The 21,783-nt window shown below is 34.7% G+C and overlaps 1 protein-coding gene across 17 annotated transcripts in view; it reads right to left on the bottom strand.

Annotated features, from left to right (window-relative positions):
* MCTP1 (multiple C2 and transmembrane domain containing 1) overlaps positions 1–21,783 on the bottom strand; it is a gene marked incomplete at both ends in the record, with an annotated part of 442,947 nt that overhangs the window by 138,315 nt on the left and 282,849 nt on the right. For 15 of the 17 annotated variants that reach the window (XM_079799000.1, XM_079799009.1, XM_079799010.1 and 12 more), the window contains 4 exons: positions 18,292–18,411; positions 20,409–20,483; positions 20,861–20,962; positions 21,298–21,400. The exons of 1 other annotated variant lie outside the window; for it this stretch is intronic. In XM_079799000.1, coding sequence (XP_079655126.1) covers positions 18,292–18,411; positions 20,409–20,483; positions 20,861–20,962; positions 21,298–21,400 — 400 coding nt within the window. Of the gene's footprint in view, positions 1–18,285; positions 18,412–20,408; positions 20,484–20,860; positions 20,963–21,297; positions 21,401–21,783 lie in introns of those variants that run through there. One more of the 17 variants, XM_079799007.1, reaches the window with a different exon arrangement.

The raw sequence follows: 21,783 nt of genomic DNA, 5'->3' as shown, positions 1-21,783 counted from the left end.
GACAAGAGGCCTTATGATTTTCAAAATTCCAGGTTATGTACCCAGCCATTTGGCTGTCTCCCACCTACATGGGGTCACAATGCAAAGTAAAGTCACCTCTGAGCAAAATCGTGAACTTCAAGGCCAAACAACTGCATAAATATTCTGTAGGCCACAGACCATCATCAAAGTCTGGAATTTATGCAAATAACACTGCTTACATTTAACAGATCTAATGGTGTAAGCTTTTCTAGCCTAAATGAGTAAATGGAGAGCTTTTTATGGTGCAAGATTGCTACCTACAGGCCAAACTGCAGAATGACATACAATATAATTGGGGTGGAGGGGAGAAAGGTAAACATTTTTTTTTACAATGGCACATAAGTTATTTGCTGACAAGGTGATAAGACCAGGAGCATGTAAGATTGCATAATAAATATTGGGATAAATGTTGACAGTTTTTTTTAAAACTATAGTTCAGTTTTAGAGTTTTCTATTATTCCCCACTCTTTTCTTTTGGGGCATTTATCTTCTGAAAAATGTAAATTGCTTTTCCGGTAGGGAAAAAAGTTCTCTTTCAATGATATATTCTAATAGCTCTGAATGTTCACTGACTAAATATAGATCCTATGTAGAATCTAAGTTGATGGTTTTATTTGTTTGTGGTACAGTGATCAATCACAAAATTTGGAATCAGTTTCCATGGTCCACCCAAGAAATCTTATCAGGAGGTGGTGATGATGGGAGGGAACTGTTTATACTACATATTCCCTGATCTTATATAGCTTTTAAAATTCATTTGTTTTTAATAACTACTTTCAGTATTTAGAGTAATTTAAAGATTATGTATATTTTAAACTATATTACTTCTTTAAGAAAATATCCAATACTGTAGTAATGAAGTCAGATAATAGTTCATATTACAATAAAGGAATCTGACTTTTATTTGCCAAAAAATATAAATATGCTGAATTTTCAGTAATTTATATAGCAGCCCACATATTTTAAAATACAAAGAATGATTTTTAAAATGTAGATCTTGAAAATGACGTTATTAGAAATGCATTTTCCCTTCAACTATAAAGAAATTTCAACTCTAAGGAAAGTAGGTTTCAAAACAGAATAATATATTATGGTTAAAACACATCAACAATCTGTCACACCATATGTACAAATAAATATATTCCACTATTACTGCACATGCTATAAATGAGGCCAATGAAACATCTGAAAAGGTAGAACAAATTCTTTCTCATACTGTTTTAGATGCTAAGTACCATTGTCACCATTTTCTAAGATATTCATAAAGGAAAGTTACCATTCTTTAATACTGTTATTTTTATAGTTCAAACACTCTGCTTGCCCATCTGATAAGATGTCCTACACATCCTTAATTTTAAACACAATTTAGGACATATTCAGGTTGAATAAGGAAAGAATACTATTCTTTATCATTGGATTTTGGTTTTGGAAAGTAAAATTTTACTTACAACATATCTTTAAATATATCTAGATGTTATAATTTTAGGTAAAATTCCATTAAAGTGCTCAAATACAACAAAATAAGCAGTGAAAAGTCATTGTACTTAGGAATATATTTGTTAGTATATTCTGATTTATAGCAACTATATATGGTTCAGCATTTTTCCCCAATTAAAGTACTATGAATTTTAAGCAATTAGGTGATATAATAAATGAGTGTTATAGAATCTATAACTTTAAAAGTGGGAGTGGTGAAGGCATCAACCTACAGGTGTTTCCCCCCTACTTTTAGTCTCCTGATGAGCAAATTTTTTATATATGGTGTTTAATTGTATATAGTCATAATGCAATTATGTAATGATTAAATGCTCTCAATTTTATTTTAATTAAATAGATGATATTTTTATTAAAAACAGTTTTCTATAATTAAATTGTTCAGGAAAAATTTTAATAAAGATCAAAGATGAACCATATAATTTCTAAAAGCAGTTAATAGTAAATTTTCTGTGAAATTAAATATTTAATTCATTTAACAATATTTTTCTCTTACATAGTTCTCAGTAAATTGTGTTGTTACTTGCCAACTGATTTATACTTTGTCAGTCAGTATAATTGTGAACAGAATTAGTGAAAATGTTCAGGATGTGTGAGAGAATTATTATTTAAGGGTAAGAAAAAGTTTTTAATATTGCCCTCTTAGACAAAATAGACTATAAAGGCTTTATTATTATTTACCTGGGGCAAATAAATTCATATGTAGTCCTAATTCTACTATAACATAATTATAAGCCATAATAAAGGTTTTCCTATTTGCATTTAGGAAGGTTTGAGGAACAAAATATAAAGCTGAGTAATAAAAACTGTATTATGGTTGATAGATACTTATCCTAAAGCTATCTATCAAAATCACCTAAAATTATTGATCATAAGATACAGTGTCATTATTCTTTGGCACAATTGTAATGCTCATAGCAAGATAGCCTACTGTATTTATATGTTGTTTTAATGTGGATTATGTATTGTGAAAATTGCCCATATATGCAATATAACTTTTTTTCTTGGTTGGAAAACTGTATTTGACATTTTTTCTATTTGTATTTTTCATTGTTCTCATACTAGACGTGAATGAATTCTAAAATTAAATTCACATTATCATTATGAATGCTAAACCCATCAGGTCTCTTGCTAGAAAAGGATGTTACTTTTATCTTTGTTACATTCTCTGAAAAACTTACTGGTAACATACTTTCAGAAAATGCCAGCCAATAAACTACACTAAAATAATTTTCTTTATAAAAGCACAGTGATCTTTAGCATCATTCACTATTTCCAAAGCCATAAAAGAACAGATAACAAATATATGACTCACAAATTATCAATTATGAAAAATAATCTGGTTCAGAAAGCTGCACTAATGTAAAAAGATGGATTACTTGTCACAAACCAATAAAGGCTATTGTTTGTGAATCCAATATTTGCTTTTATCATTTATGTTGACCAACTTAAAATGATTTTAAAACTACATTACTTTTTGAAAAAAACATTGCTATAAAGATGAACACAGGTATTGGGGGAAGAAGAAACCAGATGTATAATCTGTCATCCTTGAAACAATTTATATTCTTACATTGAATCCAGCCTACAAATCTAAGTCTCAAAGACCTGGTCAGCAAGGATAGATGCCCGAGGAAGGATCTACCTTGTTCCAGACAATGGACAGCAACAGGAATGTTACTACGACTTTCATTGTACCATTCCCTTTGTTGTTGTTGTTGTTGTTAATCCTCAGCTGAGAATATTTTTCCATTGATTTCTAGAGAGAGTGGAAGGGAGAGGGAAAGACAGAGAAACATTGATGTGCGAGACACACATCGATTGGTTGCCTCCTGCACACACCCTGACAAGGGCCCTGCAACTGAGGTACAGGCCCTTGACTGGAACAGAACCTGTGACCCTTCGTTCCACAGGCCGACACTCTATCCACTGAGCCAAACCAGCCAGGGCTGTACCATTCCTTTTGATGTGCCATCCCGATGGCTAGAAATTTGCAGCTATCATGCTTCATTATGCAGGGAAACTTAAACCCTATGTTTTTAAAAGCTAAGTGTGGTTTGTTGCACTTTTTATGTGGGTAACTGCATTTGTTTATTTTGTATTACATAGAGAAAAGCACAATGAAGCTACCAACCTCAGAAAGCCTTAATGGACAATTATCTTCCATACTGTTTCAAAGAAAGCAGAGGTACAAGTCTCACCAACCAAGAAGAGCGTTGGTGTGAGGGACTGGGTCTATTTTCATGCTCTATGTGCTTTCTGATATCCCAATTACAACCTTTTTGCACCTGCTTGTGAATAAAGACTAGCATGGCAAGGAATATCAGAACTACTTTGTCCATAAGGCCAGTGATAAGATGTGCATATGTTATCTAGGGGTGGGCCTATTCCCACCTGTAGATAACAGATTTTATCACCTGATGATACAGGTCACAGGTGAATTTCAGTGACATAAAATATGGCACACACAGGCAAAGGGTAGCAGAGACCATAATGCATACAATGGGGAGTAATCCCAGGAAAACGAGGTGGTCAGATGGGTATCTGGTGGGGAGACTGGAGAATAGTGAAAGAAGGGATTGATTTAAGAGTAGAAAGGTGGTCACATCCTAAAGACATTATTGACAATGGCCTTTACCATTTAACACTTCTTTTCTCTTTTACTCAATGAAGAAACACTAGAAATCCTTTAATAAACAGAAAAAGAGAAAGTCCTAGTTACCTATGCCAAAACATAGCAAGAAAATTTTAAGTATTAAACCCTGGTTCAACCTCTACTAGCTTGTTTGGGGTGGGGGTCATGAATTTTAGTGAAATAGGGCTCATGAAAGTTCCTGGATCTATCCCTACTTGGACTCTAAAAAGAAGTGGAAATGAGGTAGGGGAAGAACATAATTGAGTAACTATTCAATTATGGCAACTGCTAGCTAATGAAGATCTATCACAACTAAATTTTTAATAGAAAATGTGCTAATAGACTATGTTGGAGATCAGAACAAGCATATGGCTAAGATGTTTGATTACCTCGTCTGGTTCCATGTCCGTGATCAACTATAACACTGTGAAAATGAGTGTTTCTATGACAACTACTGAGCTTGCTAAGGAGTGGGTGACTAACTCAAGGGATGAGTTTCTCCAAATAATATATGATCCATTAGTCCCCATTCTGTGTGACCTGGAAGCTCATTAGGTGAGGTATACTTTTGTCTCTTACTCAAAACATTCATCTTGCTCTTAGCCTAGGCCAGTGATGGCAAACCTATGACACGCGTGTCAGCACTGACACGCGTAGCCATTTCTGATGACACGCGACCGCTGAGGTGGCCGCATGCCGAGGATGAAACATTTGCTGCTCCTGAGGATGAAACATTTGCGAAATAATGTTTTTTCCTCAAAGTGACACACTACCCGAGTTATGCTCAGTTTTTTGGCGAAGTTTGACACACCAAGCTCAAAAGGTTGCCCATCACTGGCCTAGGCAAAGCTTGAATCATCCTCTTGCACAAAGAATATTATATACGATTTATTTATTTTTTAATTTGAAAGGGTTCATAAACCTATGAATGTAATCTTCTTGTATAAGGGAAACAAACCAACCTACTCTAACCAGCTCCAAGTCTAACATTCAACCTCATGAAGAGTGATTATAATGATTTCTGAAGGTTCTGGACAGGGCCAGTCTCAAAGTCAAAGACAACCTGTATAGTAACTTTCAGGAGTTGGCTGTTTCATCATCCACAATGTTAGACAAAAACTTTCTTTCCCAATGTCATTCTAAACTAAAATTCAAAACAGGTGTTTAATGCTAAGGCTGTAACCAAAATATTCCCCCTTATAACCTGCAACTCCGATAAGACTTCCCTCGGAAATATAATGGTTACATAGTCCTTGTACGGCTTTAACAAACCCCTATTTTCTTCTTTCTGCACCATACAATGTGCAGTCTATTTGCACCCATTCAGGACTAAATTACAGATAAAGTTACAGCAAATTTGTTTTCTCAAAAAAGCAGTCAGCCCTAATATCCCTTGAGTAATAAAAGCCTTGTCTTTCATTCAGAACTAGAACTGGCATAATTTTCTCCAAGAAACAAACTCTACTTCCTGCGACAATGGACCTGTTCTTAAAATTCTGAATGGGATACAGCTCAATTTGCAGGTGTTCAGGTATAAAGGTAAAAGGGCATTTGACCCCCCAACTGGCAATTGTTGCTGTGGTAGGTAACTTCAGTCTCCTCGTTATATCATTCTATTAGATAAGCTGCCAGAGTTTTCAGCTCTGAATTACAGAGGTAAGCTCAAGTGAATCAATAATTTATACAGATATATCTCATTCATTCTGATAGTATAAAGATACATGCTAACAGCCTGCTGCAGCCACGGAACAAAGCCAGAAAGACATTATTTAAAAAGAAAGAGAGAAAAAAGAAACCCATTTATCTATGTTAGCAAAACCATTACGTAATAATGACCTAATGGCTTATTAATTTTATTTTTTGACTGTTTTAACAAATAACCCATGATGATATAAATAAGCTCTGTATGAATCTCAATAAGGTTGCTTTGCTGAGTGTTAAGCTAACATTTAAAACTTTCAGATTCAGTTTAAAAAAGGATGGTGTTTTACATAGCAGTGTAATACAGATCACTTGAAAAAAATGCATGCACCTAAGAACTTTACATTAATTAGCTTACTAAATCACTCAAATATTTTATTATTGAATTTCAGCACAAAATTACCTTCTAAAAGATGAGAATCAAATACATTTAGGAACTGTACACTAAGAGTATTGTTAATATAGCCTTATGCTGTTAATCATTACCTGGGGAAAATTACACAGTGTGTTTTTTTTCTTCAGTAATTCTCTGACACTTTTATTAACTCATAATCCCTGTGCTAACAGTGGTGCATTAAACAAGTTATAATTAAGAGGACAGCAAATATTAAAAATGCCTACTTTAAAATTCTTCAATCACGTTAAAGGGGATCCTCCAACACATGAGCTCCTCTAAAGGAGCACAGACCAGAACCAGTGTGGTTACCAGGTAAATTAATAATAGCCTGGGTGGCTTAAATAATGTCTCCGTAAGTTCCCACTGTCTTGTCCTTAAGGACAAAGGGGATTCGTGATTTAAAAACATGATAAAAATGTTTCCTAGCAGCTTTAATTGTAAGCAGTGACTGTTTCTTGACAGATCTGAACATTTGAGGATAAAATGCATTAGAAGTTGGCCCCTTGCCTATTTTACCTCTTTCAGTTCAAGGCCAGACGTGTGTCTGTCTTGGACACATGAACCGATTACACTCAGATTTGGTTTGAGAAGCCTGTATGCAAAATCAATTAGGGCAATAGATCCAATGAGAAGAAGGATAGCAACTAGAAGTAATAGGCAGGTACCATATTTTCCTCCACATGGAAAAAATATATTTTCCCTTCTTTCCAAGAAAACCCAGTGGGAAATAGGGCAGATGGGAAAAATCTGGAAAAAATAAATAAAAGCGCACACATAAGAGAAAAACAGCGGGAGAGAGAGAGAGAGAGAGAGAGAGAGAGAGAGAGAGAGAGAGAGAGAGAGAGAGAGGCTAACGCTGTGGTCTCTACCTAAAGTCCTTAAGCCTTATTTATGCTGTACTCTGGGGCTGCCTGCTGTAAACAGTTAACATTTCCGGCCTTCCAAGAAAATATTACAAGTCCCTTAAAAGTACAGAGAGGAAGGAGAAATAATGGAGTGCCCCATTTCTGACAGTCAAGATGGAGAGAAATGTTCCCACACTGATCTCATTAAGATGACGAAAATAATGAGTGTGAATCTTATGTATGAATCTCATAGTAGATAGAGGTGAGCATAAATGTACCCCACATTTACCCTTTTATGATGCCTGATATACTACATTCATTCTCAGCTTCATCTGATACTACTGTTGGGGGTTTCTGTTACAGCTTTAACTTCAAGTTTTGCTGCCGAAGTCATCTGAGTCAGTCATTCAACGCAGTTTTATTGAGTGTGCATGGAAACGGGGAAGATCTGTTAATGGCAACGGAAGCACATCTCAGGCAGAACAGCCTGAATTTATTTCCTGTCGCTACTTCTGGTAATGGATTAAAAATACTGATAAATGGCATTTTTAAGTTTACAATCTATTTTATTTCCTAGTTCCTTAAACTTAGGTTAAACAGTCTAGTCAATTAGAAATAGAACTGAGGTATTATTAAATATGTCTTCTGTATATTTTTGGAAGAAAAATCATGCATTTTCAGCAAACACTGACGGGATGTTTTCCCTTGTGATTTATCTCTCTTTCTGAGGTCCAACATAGACTTTTTTCAAATAAGAATTTTAAGCAAAATCATTTTTCAAGATTAATACATAGCGCTCAGAAACAAAAATTTGTGTGGTTGTGATTTTGTACATTACTCAAGCCTGAATGATCCCCAGGCCCTTGTGGTTAAGGACTTCAAAGCATTTCATACAGATGATTTAATTTAGCCTTCTTCACCCCAGTAACTCCAATTGCAATAAATTGCTGCACCAAGTTTATAGCAAACCATACCTCACATAATTCATATAATGAAGTGGGCAATACCCTACAAATTCTAATAGTATCTCAAAATGTGCCCAAATTATAATTTAGGATAAGAGTAATACAATAAAGCTGAATCACCAGCTTTTCTAAATAATTCAGAATACATATACCCCTCCCCCCACTGGCATTTATTTAGTCTAATGAAAATTTAGGCCATGTAGAGGTTCATCTTAGCTACAATTAAATCAATATGGATCAATATAGATGGTTTAAACTGTTTAAGCAACTCAGTGATAATATATGTTTGAAACCTGGGAAATATGTTCTTAATGAGTCTACATTTACTTTTGGGAATAAGTAACTTATACTTCTGAGAGGCCAAATGACATTTTTTTTTACTTGTCTAAAATGTATCTCACTTAAACACACAGTGCACTCGAAGAGTTCTTTATTATCATACTCAGATCTGCAGTGTTTTGGGAGCTATAATGTGGTATGACCTCAACTAACAGAAAAAATTATCAAAACATAAGATACACACGTATTACTTAAACTGCAGGAATAATACTAAGCAAAGTAAACGCAGATTTACTAATTCAAGGAGGTCATTCCAGCCCTCCCAAATCAAACAAGAAATACCAAGGATTGGTAAACCAATTTTACACTCTTAGAACTCTACAGAACAATGCCAGGCACTTGGTTTTTCTTAATTGAGGACAACTTGACTTATGAACTTCAGGATATAGAGATAGATCTCTCCCTGTCTTTCTGTCTCCCTCTTTGCCCTTCTTATCTTCTCAGTGCTGCTGTCTTTGTGGCATCCATTACCAGCAAGTGGGGGAGAAGTAGAGTGAGTGTCTCAGTAAGTCCCTTTACCTTTTAGCACTTTAATTTCCTCCACGGTAAAACGATCTCTAAGCTCCCTTTCCCACTGTGGTATTCGATGACTTTATCTGCACCTTTCACAGCTCCACAATCTCCAGCTTTGTAGGCCCCATGCCTTTGCCACTAGAAAGGTGCTCTGTCTTGAAGCTGAGGTTGAACAGATGTGTCCCACTGGATCTGCTTCTTACAGACTAGGATAATGTTCCTATTTTACGGCTAGTACTCTAGGAAGGGCTCAATGGGCTTTGGGAGTGCTTCTATGTCATAATCTATGGCATTCCTTCTACGCGGAAATGAGTTCCAAGGTCTAAGCAACTGTCTTACAAAACAGACTTTTACATCTTATTTGGAGGTTGGGAGCCCATATGAAAAATATAGGCGTTGGAAATAAAACTGTGGTAGGAAGCGCATATCCTGAGAATTTTAAGTATGAAGGAAACAGTACACACCCAGATACACTAGTAGACCCTAGGTTTAAAAGGTCTTTCTTATAAATACCAGCTTCCTGGTTGAGGGATACAATAGGCTTTTGCAATGAAAGAGCCAAATTCCATTTAAAATAATTTAAACAAGACCAGATAAGTTTGCATTATTGCTATCTATCTAGAAAAGGTGAACTCAGTTATCTGAGCTTCTATATTTATGAATTAATTTTCTCTGAGTAGCAGCCATCACTTTACTAATATCACTTCAAAAATATAACACCTCTTTTACATGACCTCAGTATACTAATTTATGAGTAATTAATGGACTGGATTTAAAAACGGTAATCTATTATTTTAAATTAAATAAAAAATATTTCTCTAATTGACTAAGGGAAATAATATTTAATTAACCAATATTTTATGACAAAACTGGATGCTCTATTCTTATTTGAAACATGTAAGCATTGCCTGAGTCTGCTTGGTAGGAACTGTATAGAATGCTATCCATGGAAAATGCAGTAGAATAATTTGTACTTGGTGAAGTGGGATATATCACATCGTATATTTACATAGTATTGCAATAGTAGTTTATTAATTCCTTTGGGAAACTGGGGAACTGTCATGCAGAATAACCAGTGGAACAGGTATCTTTACTGTTTCAAATGACTTTCCTACTCCACAATCTTTTTCCTGCCCTTCCAATGAAGACCTAATAGGTAATTGAACCTAATGAAGTATGCTTTCATATCTCTGACATAATGATATGCATTTAAGAATATAAAGATTATCTGTTAGTCATAAATATAGTGCAAAGTATGGACAAAACCCATCAAATCCTCATAATGAGAGAGGTTATATTACTTAGGCCACAATTAATGTTCACCCCACTTCTTCATTTCAGTGAAGCACAACAATGCACCCATGGAACTGGTGAAAAGAAGAAAACTCTCATATGGGTTTTCATAAGGGGAAGATTTATTTCTATATGAAGCCAAACCAAGTTTTTCTTTTAGTTAGACTCCAATGTAGTCAATGATTTTGTATAGAGATTACAAATTCTCTTTCTGCAGACTGAATATCTATGGGGATAATTTGTATTGTATGCAAACTACAGTAAATCCAAAGTAAACTTTATCATCAACAGCATGAAAGTAAACATAGTTAAATTCACATTAAACTTCATTTAGAGCATGCATTCTCAACAGAGGCTGTATGGCAAGGTTGTAAAAATTTTTTTCTCTCTTCTAAGACCCAAGGGTGTAAAAACTGGGTCTTAGAAGAGAGGAAAAAAATGTGTGTTTTTTTTAAATTTGATTTTATTATTTTCTTCCCTCACCATTTATCCCCACTATACCCTTTCCAACTCCATCCCCCTGTTCCCGCCACAATCACCACACTGTTGTTCATGTCCATGAGATCTTTCTCTTTTTTTAATTGAGAAAAAAAATCTTAAAATATCACGATGATTTGTGGCCTTCTGAAACTTAATACTCCTGACAAAATCTTACTCCTTAGCAGTTAGTTTCTCTCATTTAATTAAATAATTTGTTTCTCCTTAAATGGAGAATCTGAAAAAAAAAGAATTGAGAAGCATTGATTTAAGATTTTAAAAAGCCAACTGTTATCTCTAAATTTTTTTTATACTATCCTTAAAATCAGGGTTGACTTTCATTTTTATCCAATTACCTGTTTACACTTGATATGATTTCCATCTTTCCTTGCTTCTTAGCTTTCTCTAATTTGCTCTTCATTTTTTCCCTTTGAGCCTGTAGCTGATGACTGGTGTGAACATGAAGAACGGCCCCTCATCTTCACTCTGTTACTGATCTCTAACGTGGCACTTGCTGAGTATTGAACCTCAGTCATCACAGCAAAGCAGATGCAATGCAGAGTCATAACACACTCTACTGTGGCAAGACTGACTTCTGTCTTTTTATCCAATTCTGACTGTCATGTTAAAATGTGGTAAGATGACTAGAAAAGGGGCAATGAAAAACAGGATCAACTTCCTCAACAACATTTTAGGTTAGCTTCTCACCTGGTAAATTAACTCTAATACATTCATAATTCTAAGGAATATCTTCATAACTGGTCAAAATAGAAAAATGGGACAACAGAAAGCATGCTATTCCTATTTCTTAACATTTAGCATAAAAATATGTGGAGAGTGAACTTACTGTCTAAAGTATATTAATGACTATACTTCTATTATAATCTACAATCTTTCAGAAGTGATTACTCTTATTTTTCAAAATTTTACTAAAATAAACTATATACTTATCTTATTCATTTAAACATTTTTCTTTGCAAGTCACTTTATATGAAAATATTTTGCAATGGAATATGGCTTGCTAGTTTGTTCAGAATGTATGTCCCTAACACTTTAAATTAAAGCTGGGAGGTAGAAAATTCTTCACAGGACAAGAAGTTTGCTTTAGGAATCTGGGGACAGACAGTGAGACATCTCTGGTTTTATTATTTTATAATTTTTGAACCTTAGTCAATTCTGTTATAAAATCTGGACAATGCACATTTTTTAAAATAAGGTTCTCATAAAGGTTCTGAAGCTGAAAATATCTGATAAGTAATACAAGAAGGCTACGAGAGGTGAAGTGGGACTGCAGCCACACAGCAGGATGGGGACTACACCCAGGCAATCATGTAAGCATTGCCTGAGTCTGCTTGGTAGGAACTGTATAGAATATTAACTATGGAAAACCTTCATTGCAGATACCATTAAGCTTTATGAGAAGGCTAATTCCTAGATTCAGTATTGTATCATAGTTATTTTGGTGATATATGTGGTTCATGTTTGATTTTAATGTAGCACACCAGCACTATACCTGAGAAAAAGTGCAATAGTTTTCTTTTTTCTCTAAATCACCCATGGAAGAAATTGTCCCCAGATTATAGCATCTTCCTGCTTTAGAGGACAAAGGAGGGGAAGTAGAGATAGTAGAATGTGTATGTTGTGCTATAAGAATTAAATTCTTCTTCTTATAAATATAAAATAGAATTGAAAAGGAACAGCTTTTCAGAAAGTGGCTTATGTGATTATCTTCCTCCAAAGAGCGGGAGACCCTTTTGCTGATATCTATTAAAATAAACAGCAAAAAAAACCCAAAATGCATTGGCATCATTTAAAGAGAACTAAGCAGTGATTTGAGAAAGTGCTGTATCTGTATATATAATAGCTATAAAAACAAAACAAAAAGACTATACATTTATTTTTTTAAGACTACATTTAAATAGATCTCCAAACTGAACTAGAACATCATTCCTCAAAAAGGATTAGAGAAATCTAGTCAAAATGCTTTGTTCCTTTAATATCTGATTTGCTACATTTCCTAATTCAGGGCTGATTTTAGCTAATTGTGATCAACCCTAAAACTCAATTTGCTTCCAAATTGTGGTTTTAGATGCAATTGTAAGAATTTACATGCATTGCTTTGTGAGAGGCACCATTTAAGCAAACCTAATTTTTCATAGGCCAATATTTGAAAAACAATTATTCTAATCCAGGTAAATTTAAGGAAAATGTGTATTTTGAGTATCAACTTGATGTGCCAGCATATCCATATGAATTGGGCACACAATCTATTTACTCAAAAAAAATTGTAGTACTATAATCTTCTTGGTGCCAATAATCTTTGACTTTGTAAAAGAAATTTTAGGCAACTTTGGAGGTGTACTATCTTCTAAGTCAGTGAATTTCTATATAGGCATTGTTCTTTCTTCACACATTGGTGACGCAATGTTTAAAGTACCTTTATAATTTGTATACATGAACTTGGAAGTATTGTTTAATAAACTTAGTAAGTGTTTATGTCAGCGGGAAACATAAATGAAGAAGGGCTTGGAAGTTTAGATTTACATAACTTTAGGAAAAATCATCAATGCAGGGGTAGGACCAACAGTTATAGATAATTTTGCTTTAGTACTTGGTTCTTTGATTTTCAGAGGTCCTTCTGTTTTGTTATTGTAGGGAAGTAACAAAAACTACATCTGAAATATTTCCAGTTTTTCTGCTAACCCTAAAATAAAATTGCAGCAACAACAACCAGAAGTTTCCATTATAATCATTTGAAAATTGCTATGGACTTGAAGCATAATTTTGTTAGTGTGGTATTAGTGATGTCTCTAAAATTTTTAAGATAAGAAATTTCTATTGCAAGACTAAGGTTACCTTCCATATGTAGTACAATCACCCTAAATTGCTCAGTAATATTAATGCTAAGACAGGAACTACAGGTGACATAGGCATGTCTTTGTTTTCACACTGATATTTCTCCTTAAGCAATGCTCCTCTTTTAGTCACTGAACATGAAGGCCAGTTAAAATGTCCTTATTGTTTGTAATAACTTTTAGAAAAATTCACATGTTGTTTACTAGCAGCAGGCTTTCCACACAGGAAGTACTTGATAAGGCATCCTTGGGACCTATTGTCTTCAGAGCGTTATATTATATCCCATCGCCTCCGCAAGTGAGTTCCTCCTCCTCTGCTTGTGCTTCCTCCATTTTTAAAAAATCATTTGGCTACACAGAGCTGCCTCATGTCATTCTTTGCATACATCATCTCTGTTTTTTCTCTTTTCCTGCATAATGGCCCAGCTTTTCAGCTGTCCTGAGTGCAATCCTTTACTAAAATGGGGATTGAATGAAGGTGGAACACAAATTATCTGGAAGCAAAGGAAAACCAGGCCTTTGAAAAGGACCCAGAAAGGCACGAGTAATGAACCAGAGTGGCCTCGATGAATTGCTGGAGAGGGAATTCTCAGTTTTGACACAAAAGGAACACACACATGGATACCAAGGAAAACCTAGCGAGAGAAGCTCAGTAGGAAGCCTGCCTCGTGGGTTAGTCAGGATAGAGGGTTAAATAAAGCCAGTAGCCCTCCAGATAGGAACAGAAACAAATGTATTTTATGAGTTACAGTAAAGCATTCAAACACACCGTGTTGGAGCACAAGGTACTTTGAGAATTTGACATTCCTTCATAATTCATGTTCATTGTTCCTCTAAGTAAAATATGTGTCTCCCTGTAGTTATTCTGTTAGGAACTGTACTTTAAAGGCAAGAGGACATTTTTGATAATGCACATCTTAAACTTTTCATTAAACTACCAAATTTAAATTCTACCTTTTTGTGCACTCTGACATTTTTGTCTGGCATTTTCATTAATTTTGCGACATACATAAATGTAGCTGAAATGTTAACTGATCAATACTGTGTCTCTCTCATGTAGCACTAGCACTCCGCTCCCCAAGGACCACACAGCAGAACAGAAATTAAATGTGTAAAATATCAAATGTTAATGTTAAACACAGCGGCACTTACTGTATAATGACAGAAAAGGCTAAAACAATTCCAAATGGACAGATGGTACCACAAATTATCTACAATCGCATTTAAAGATTAAAGTTTGTCCTGTAAAATAATTCTTTGACGCACAGTGAAGTGTGTCCTTTTACTGATAGCTCAGTTGTCCAATTATTTTTGTGCTCATTACAGTGAGAAATGACAGTACTGGAAAGAGAGAATGTGCACTCTTTTTTTTCACCCCATGTTGCACCCACTGACATCCATAAGAACACAAATGTCTGGTCAAGAGCCTGATGAAAATTAGGCCCAGTGTATGAGACATTTCCACGTCTACGGTAGATGTTTCCAAAAGACAAGCTGGGCCTTCTGCGCCACATCCGTCTGTGTTCGCTCTCAGGCATACAATATTCATAGTAAAATTTAAAAACCTAATTCACAGCACAAAAACACGGACATTCCCAGGAACGTGTTTGCTTATATTTTACCCATCACCTTCTAGGCCGATTTCAGCGCCGAGTATCAGCAGCTGGCTTTGAATCTTCCCCACAGCACGTAGGCATAGTGCTAAAGAGGCCAGGGCAGCTCTAACCCCGCGCTTCTCATTCTCTGCGCTTCACTTGACATTAGGACAAAAAGTCATCGTTTTTCCATTTTGATTTCATCATTCTACTTTTATTTTTGGATAGTAAATTAGAAAAGGAGAATAAAACAGAGTAGAAAAAAAAGGCACTTAAACGTTATAAAGTCTACTGATCTGGGCCTAAAACCAAGCCACATAATGGTACAAATGCACATGCTCCACGAGGCAGCTGCATTTGTGAAAAAAGTGGGCCAAGTGGAACCAATATTATAATAATAGACCCATGATCCAGCCACAGGGAATGATGGGAACAATATGTTTGTAACAATGGGGTGCTGCTCACACTCTTCTCCTAATGGAAAGCAGTTCTTTTCAATAAACTGGGCTAAAAAGGCTCTGGTTATGCAATGATATTCTTGAAACATTTCATTTTTAAGTACTCACATCATTAAATATCTATAAGGTAAGTAAAATCCTACAAAAGTTTTTTTGAATTGTTATAATACTAAGATTACACAGTACATTTTTAAAAGTTCTTTTAGAAAGAAATTAATATCTGCTGTGTGAATTTGACCAATATATTTAACCTTTCCGTGCCTCTGTTTTTTCTTCTGCCTATTGGAAAATAATAGTATCTAACTCATAATAAGGAAATACTAAATTGATTAATGCATAAAAAGCACTTTCATGTATTAGTGCTTGAAAAACAGTTCCCTGGCACATAAATGCTTAATAAATATTAGTTGTTACTATTATATAAGGATCTTCTTGCAACAGAATTAAATCTGAGGTTAAAATAGATGATTGATAGATTATAAGATAGTTTAAAATATAAATGGAAGGTCTAGGGAAAATTGCTACAACACCATGAAGCTATGTCTTTCATCATTTAATAAGTAGCTTTATTAGAGCAAACCCTTATTTATCTGGCATCACTGAATAAAGAGTTTCTCCACATAAGAAACACTTTCATACTGGTTCATTGGTTGGTCGGTTGATTTAGAGAGCCATTTATAATGGGAGCCTACTAAATGCGAGATACTCCATAGGTAATGGTAAAAAGGGCAGGGTGCCCATTTTCGTGGAACTCTCAGTTCAGATCTTGATAAGTGAAGTTTGGTTTCATTATTTGTTGTTCTCATCACATTCAACAGAATGTAATTCAGCGCTTTTTATTTTCTTAAAATGAAACAGTTAATATTATTGTTTCTTCTCAAAAGTACTCTTACTGTGCATTCACATATTAGTTTGGCCCTTTTTCATCATCGTGACCAGTTTCTTTTCCTACCTTTACTGTGCCCTCCCTCCCTTTTTTGCAAGCATCTTGCATTCAGCTTGCTTCACATGCTGACCACCAGCTAAAAGAGATATTACACTTCTTATGCAGTGAACTTTGACCCTCCTACAGTGAAATCACTCAAGTATTATCATGTACATATACCCAAGTTTCTCAGAATTTTGGTGCCTGATATTTTTAATCAGAAAGAAGTTTTGAACAAAGTCTGCCATCTTGAATCACTGCACATGAGTGACATCTAGAAGCCAGATGAATTTTTCTGATGACTTACAAAACACATTGTAATGCTGAAGTGTTAAAAGGGAATGTTCCTCAACAAATTATATAATTACGTAGATTTCTCTATCTTCCAATTTTGTAAACAGCTATGGGGGAATGACTTTGGAAGGAGCGAATCACAGATAGCAGCATAATATTTTGTTAGAATATTGTGTCTCTGGTAAGGTGCCACGGAACTTGCACATAATAGCCTAAAATATACAAAGAAACTCAATGTCATTTTTCCTCATTTATGTCAAAGTACCTCTATGATAGTGAAAAATCACAATTAAGTTTGCTTAACAGTATCCCCCATGTACTTTATATGTGAAAGAACTAAATAAAAGAATATTGAAAGAGCGGTTTCCTTTCTAAAACTTAACGATGATGACAATCTCTTTCTTTAAGAAGACAACAACATGTCTATGGGAAGCAGGCTGCCTAACTTTCTGGTAACTTACAACATAAAGGGACATACACACTCTTTGTTCCATGTGCTCAGACATTAATGAAAGTTCCATAAAGGCCTGAAAGGAGGACAGAGCTCAAAGTACTAAACAGATGTGCACACACTCATTTGAATGGTAATACTAAAATGTTGATTTGTTACTATATAATTAAGGCTCTTCATGTAAATCCCATAATAAAGTCATATTCTGCTAAACTGGCATCTATAAGGAAGCATAAGGTCTTCATATTCTAACAAATATGACAATAAAATAAAGGATTTCAGAAGAAGGACTTCACTTAAACTTCAAACTGAAATCCTGAACAAGCAAAAATAATATGAAAGCAGAAAATTCCAGCTAAAGCGCAGAGGAAAGTATTTTTTGGATTTTCTAGCTTTGCAAAGTTGGTCTCCTCAGCAGTTTTTAAATAACCAAAGTAAAAGGCTACAAGATGAACATTGTTAGAGGACTATTTGGATTTATCAAATTCTCACTGGTGCCTTTATGAAAACTGGAAATCTCAGAAATAATAAAATGCCGCTTACATAGGTCACATCCAGTTCCAATTGATCCACATATTAAAGTATTACCAGCTAGCATTCTACTGTCAATCATTTCATATTTTGAAAAAAACATATATCTATAGAATGAATACAATTAAAAATGAGCATGGTCAAAATTATATTAATTTTTTTTTAACACCAAGGACTTTTCTTGGCTCTGCTATTAGGATTTTGGATTATGCAATATATAAAATTTCACTTTATAGCTGTCATGGAGAAAATTATACATTGGCAGCGGAGATGTCTTGTGTTCCGGAAGTCTGGGGGGAGGGGGGGAGGAGGGCTGTATTCTTGGACTCAGACCTTGAACAATCCATCAGGTTCTGCCCACGGCAAATCTGTCCAGTCAAGTCTTAAAATAGGAGTTTTAAAATGGTCACATCAACATAACTGTTACTATAGCCACAGAAACATGCAGCTATGATTACTGAATTTAATGAATAACGATGTAAGTAATACAGTATGATCATACCACAAAAGCAGCAAGGCTCCTTGGGGGTGAGTCCCAGTCAAAGCAACTATTAACGTAGTACGCAGCATTTATAAGCACCATGACACAGCGCTTCGTTCTGATAAAGTTTCTTAGTAGCAGCTGTAATGAAGATGAGATATTATTAGAATTCACAGGACTAAAAACCATCAGATATGTTGCCAAGTCTTCAAGCTTACTGTGATTTTCAAAGGATTCAGAAAGTTAATAAAGTTGTAAGAATATACCAAGCAGTTTGGCTCATGAGTTAAAGGAAAAGAAGTATCTCTGGAGGAAGTGGGAAAAAAACTGAATTATAAGAGCAATTTCCTCAATATATTTCTTTAAATAATATTATCAGGTAGGATGGACTACCTTTGTTCAAAAGAAAAAAAAAATTTCCAAAGGATTCAAAACATTTTTTTTTTTTTGCTATTTACTGCAAACCTTAAATATATTGTTAAGCTCTTAAATCTTATTGAGATTTAAAGATTCTTTAAGTGCTTTAATTTTAGGCTATTTCAAAGTGAAATGGATAACTTGGAATTTTTTATTTAGGGTCTTAGAGAAAAATCCTGCCAAATATTGCTTTATTATAGAAAACACTTTTTTCCCTACCATTTTAGTAGGATTCTCCCTTTCTTACTATCATATTCTCATTTTTCTCTCTTTCCCTCCCTCTCTCCTATCTCTATCTTTCTCTTTTCTACAATATATTTAACCTATATTTTCTCATAATTTTGGAGTTAGGGAAAATTTTATGGTAACCAAGTGCTTTACAAAATCTTTTACTAAAATAGATATATAAGAATTGATATAATTAAAATTTTAAATTAAGGCATGACTATAATTATAAAAAGAACATCCCATATACTAGATGTTGTTCAAAAATTTATCTACAGCTATGTTAATAATTAGAATAATATGTATGTAGGTTAATATTTTGTTACTTCCAAATATACTTCAATGCTGATCTGGTATTTCTAAGTAGCAATGTAAAGTTTACTGAGGCCATCTGGAAAAATATATATGTGTAAATATAGATGCAAGTACATGTATATCAGCTTTAATAAGTTATTCAAATTCAAATTCCTTTCAGTCAAATTTAAGAGTCTCCCTACTTGTTTTCCTTCAGGGCCCCTGATCAGTTACTTTAAGAGATACTTTTATTAATTTTATCTATAATTATGGAAAAATATAACCTGTATTTCTATTTAGATAGATATTGAATTTGTCTCATACATTGTCTTTAAACAACCTAAAATCCCACTGTTTATGGTGATTGATTTGATTAAAAATGAAAATCTTTTTAGTCTTCTAATAGCACAAGAAATTATTAAATATTTTAACACACAAGTTCTGCAAACTTTATAGACATATCACATTCATTTTATTTTAGCTGTGTTAATTAAAAGTAAACATTTTTTAAAGGGGTCGCTTAGTACTCTTTCTTAAATAGATTCTAACCTGATTTAAAACTGTAAGTCTAATTACAAGCTATCAAACCTAATTTAAAATTTCTTCATGACAGAAAAATCAGAGTCCCTGATTTTCTATTTTCTTAGCTGAAAATGTCAATAAAAGTTCACTTCAAAAAGATCATAGTCAAAATCTAATTAAGAAGCTTTCCCTTAAAAGATGGAGCCCCCTCTCTTGTGGATTAGAAGGAAGAGCTTTATGCTGGGCTCGCTTTACACACACCTGCGTTGTACCTGTGGGTGGTCTGGACATATACTTGAACCTTAGCTTTTGGTGTTCTCATTTACACATTCCATGGCAATCAAATTGTATTTTATGTTCAAAATGATCATTCTTTTGCTAATGCATGAATACATATCCATTCTATGCAGTGTCTACAGTATCCCCTTTCCTTTTTGACCACCCCCATCCCACTTATTAGTTTGGTATTGCCCTTGTTTGATCATTTCAGGAAAGGAAGGGAAGAGAGAAAAAGAAGAAAGAAAAAAAAAAGAAAGAAAGAGCCATTTCACATAAGTAGATGTTAAAAAATTATATCGTCTTCCCCACCTCCACACCTCCAAAGTTTATTTGAATTTAGTTAGATGTTTTACAGATTAATCAGGTCTTCCCAGAGGGATTAATCTTTCCTTGCTTTTTACCTGTTTAGAGAGTCTGTTTTCCTCTTCAATGTACTTCTGCTCTTTGGGTATTAATGTTCGTAAGCTGGCTTTCACCTATACATCAACATAATGTGTCTGTTATGGATTAATATAGTACAAATGTTTACAGGTTTTTCATGCAGTTCAATTTGCAATAGTTTCTAAAGTTCCAAAGGCCTGGCTGCTGTGCTCATAAAATATAAATGCATACAGTGGCACATGCATGCACATTGCTTACGCAGGCAGGCAGCGGCCGGAGTTCAGCCGTAGCAGCCGCCGCCAACTCTAACAGAAAGTGTGGGTGTGCCAGGCAGCGGCAGAAGCGCATTCTCCAGGATACATCAAGGTTTAGAGAAAATGAGGAATGACAGAAATTCTCTACAAATCAGGAACAAAAGCTTTCATGAAACTGAACTCTTTAGCAGTACAAAAAAGCCAAAGTTAAGACTTACAGCATTAAAAATCACATCTATTTCAAGATAGATGACCCCCTTTGTTGGCCCTGTCAGCTGCTTGTTTTTCAAGACGTAGGCTTTCTGTTCACCATTTTGAATCTGCGGGAAAAGGACATGACAGCCGTCTGTCTCACGGTCTCCACTGAATACACTCCCTCGGTGACCTTTGACCCCCAGCTGCTGAAACTGACAGAGAACCCAAAACAACTGTGGCAATTCTGACAAGTACCTGTTCATTACCAGGATCAAGTCTGTCAGGAAAAATTAACTATCATGGGATTCAACATGGCCGTGAATTGAGTATGTTAAAATTTTTAGTGTTCTTATTACAGACCTTGGTTGAGAAATGACAGATATAGAGCTGACGGGTTTTTTTTTTTTTTCTCCTTGAGCAAAAGCAACACAGAGCAGTGTGTCAGGTGCATAAAACTTACAGACAGCAATGGTATAGCAACTTTGCCCAGGAAGTCAGCACTTCGATCCCGATCTTCATCATAAACTGTCACTTCAAGAACTGAATGGATATCTTTAATGTTGCTGCATAATGAACATACGTAAGGAAAAAAGACTTCATCAGTGGAGAACAAGAATAAAAATGCTTTTGAAAATTTAGATAGCTCCAGCTGATTTTGTGTGTATATGTTTTTATGCATGCTATTTGCATACACACATACACAAGGTAGTTTGGTATGTGATAGAATTTCCCACAATGCACCTTAGTAGGCTACAATGATGGTCCTATTATCTGGAATTTTGAGCACCAACATAATTTCAAGTTATAATTCTTTAATGAAATATAATTTTCCACCTGGATGGTCACAGAATAAATTATTATAAAAACAACAACAAACCACCAATAAGTGGCACTAATATTTTTAGACTTTTATTTCTTCTCATTATTACAATAATTTCTATCTTCC

Source organism: Cnephaeus nilssonii (genome assembly GCF_951640355.1).
Source record: "Cnephaeus nilssonii genome assembly, chromosome: 2".
NCBI classification, from domain to species: Eukaryota; Metazoa; Chordata; class Mammalia; order Chiroptera; family Vespertilionidae; genus Cnephaeus; species Cnephaeus nilssonii.
This window is presented reverse-complemented; position numbering and strand designations above follow the sequence as displayed.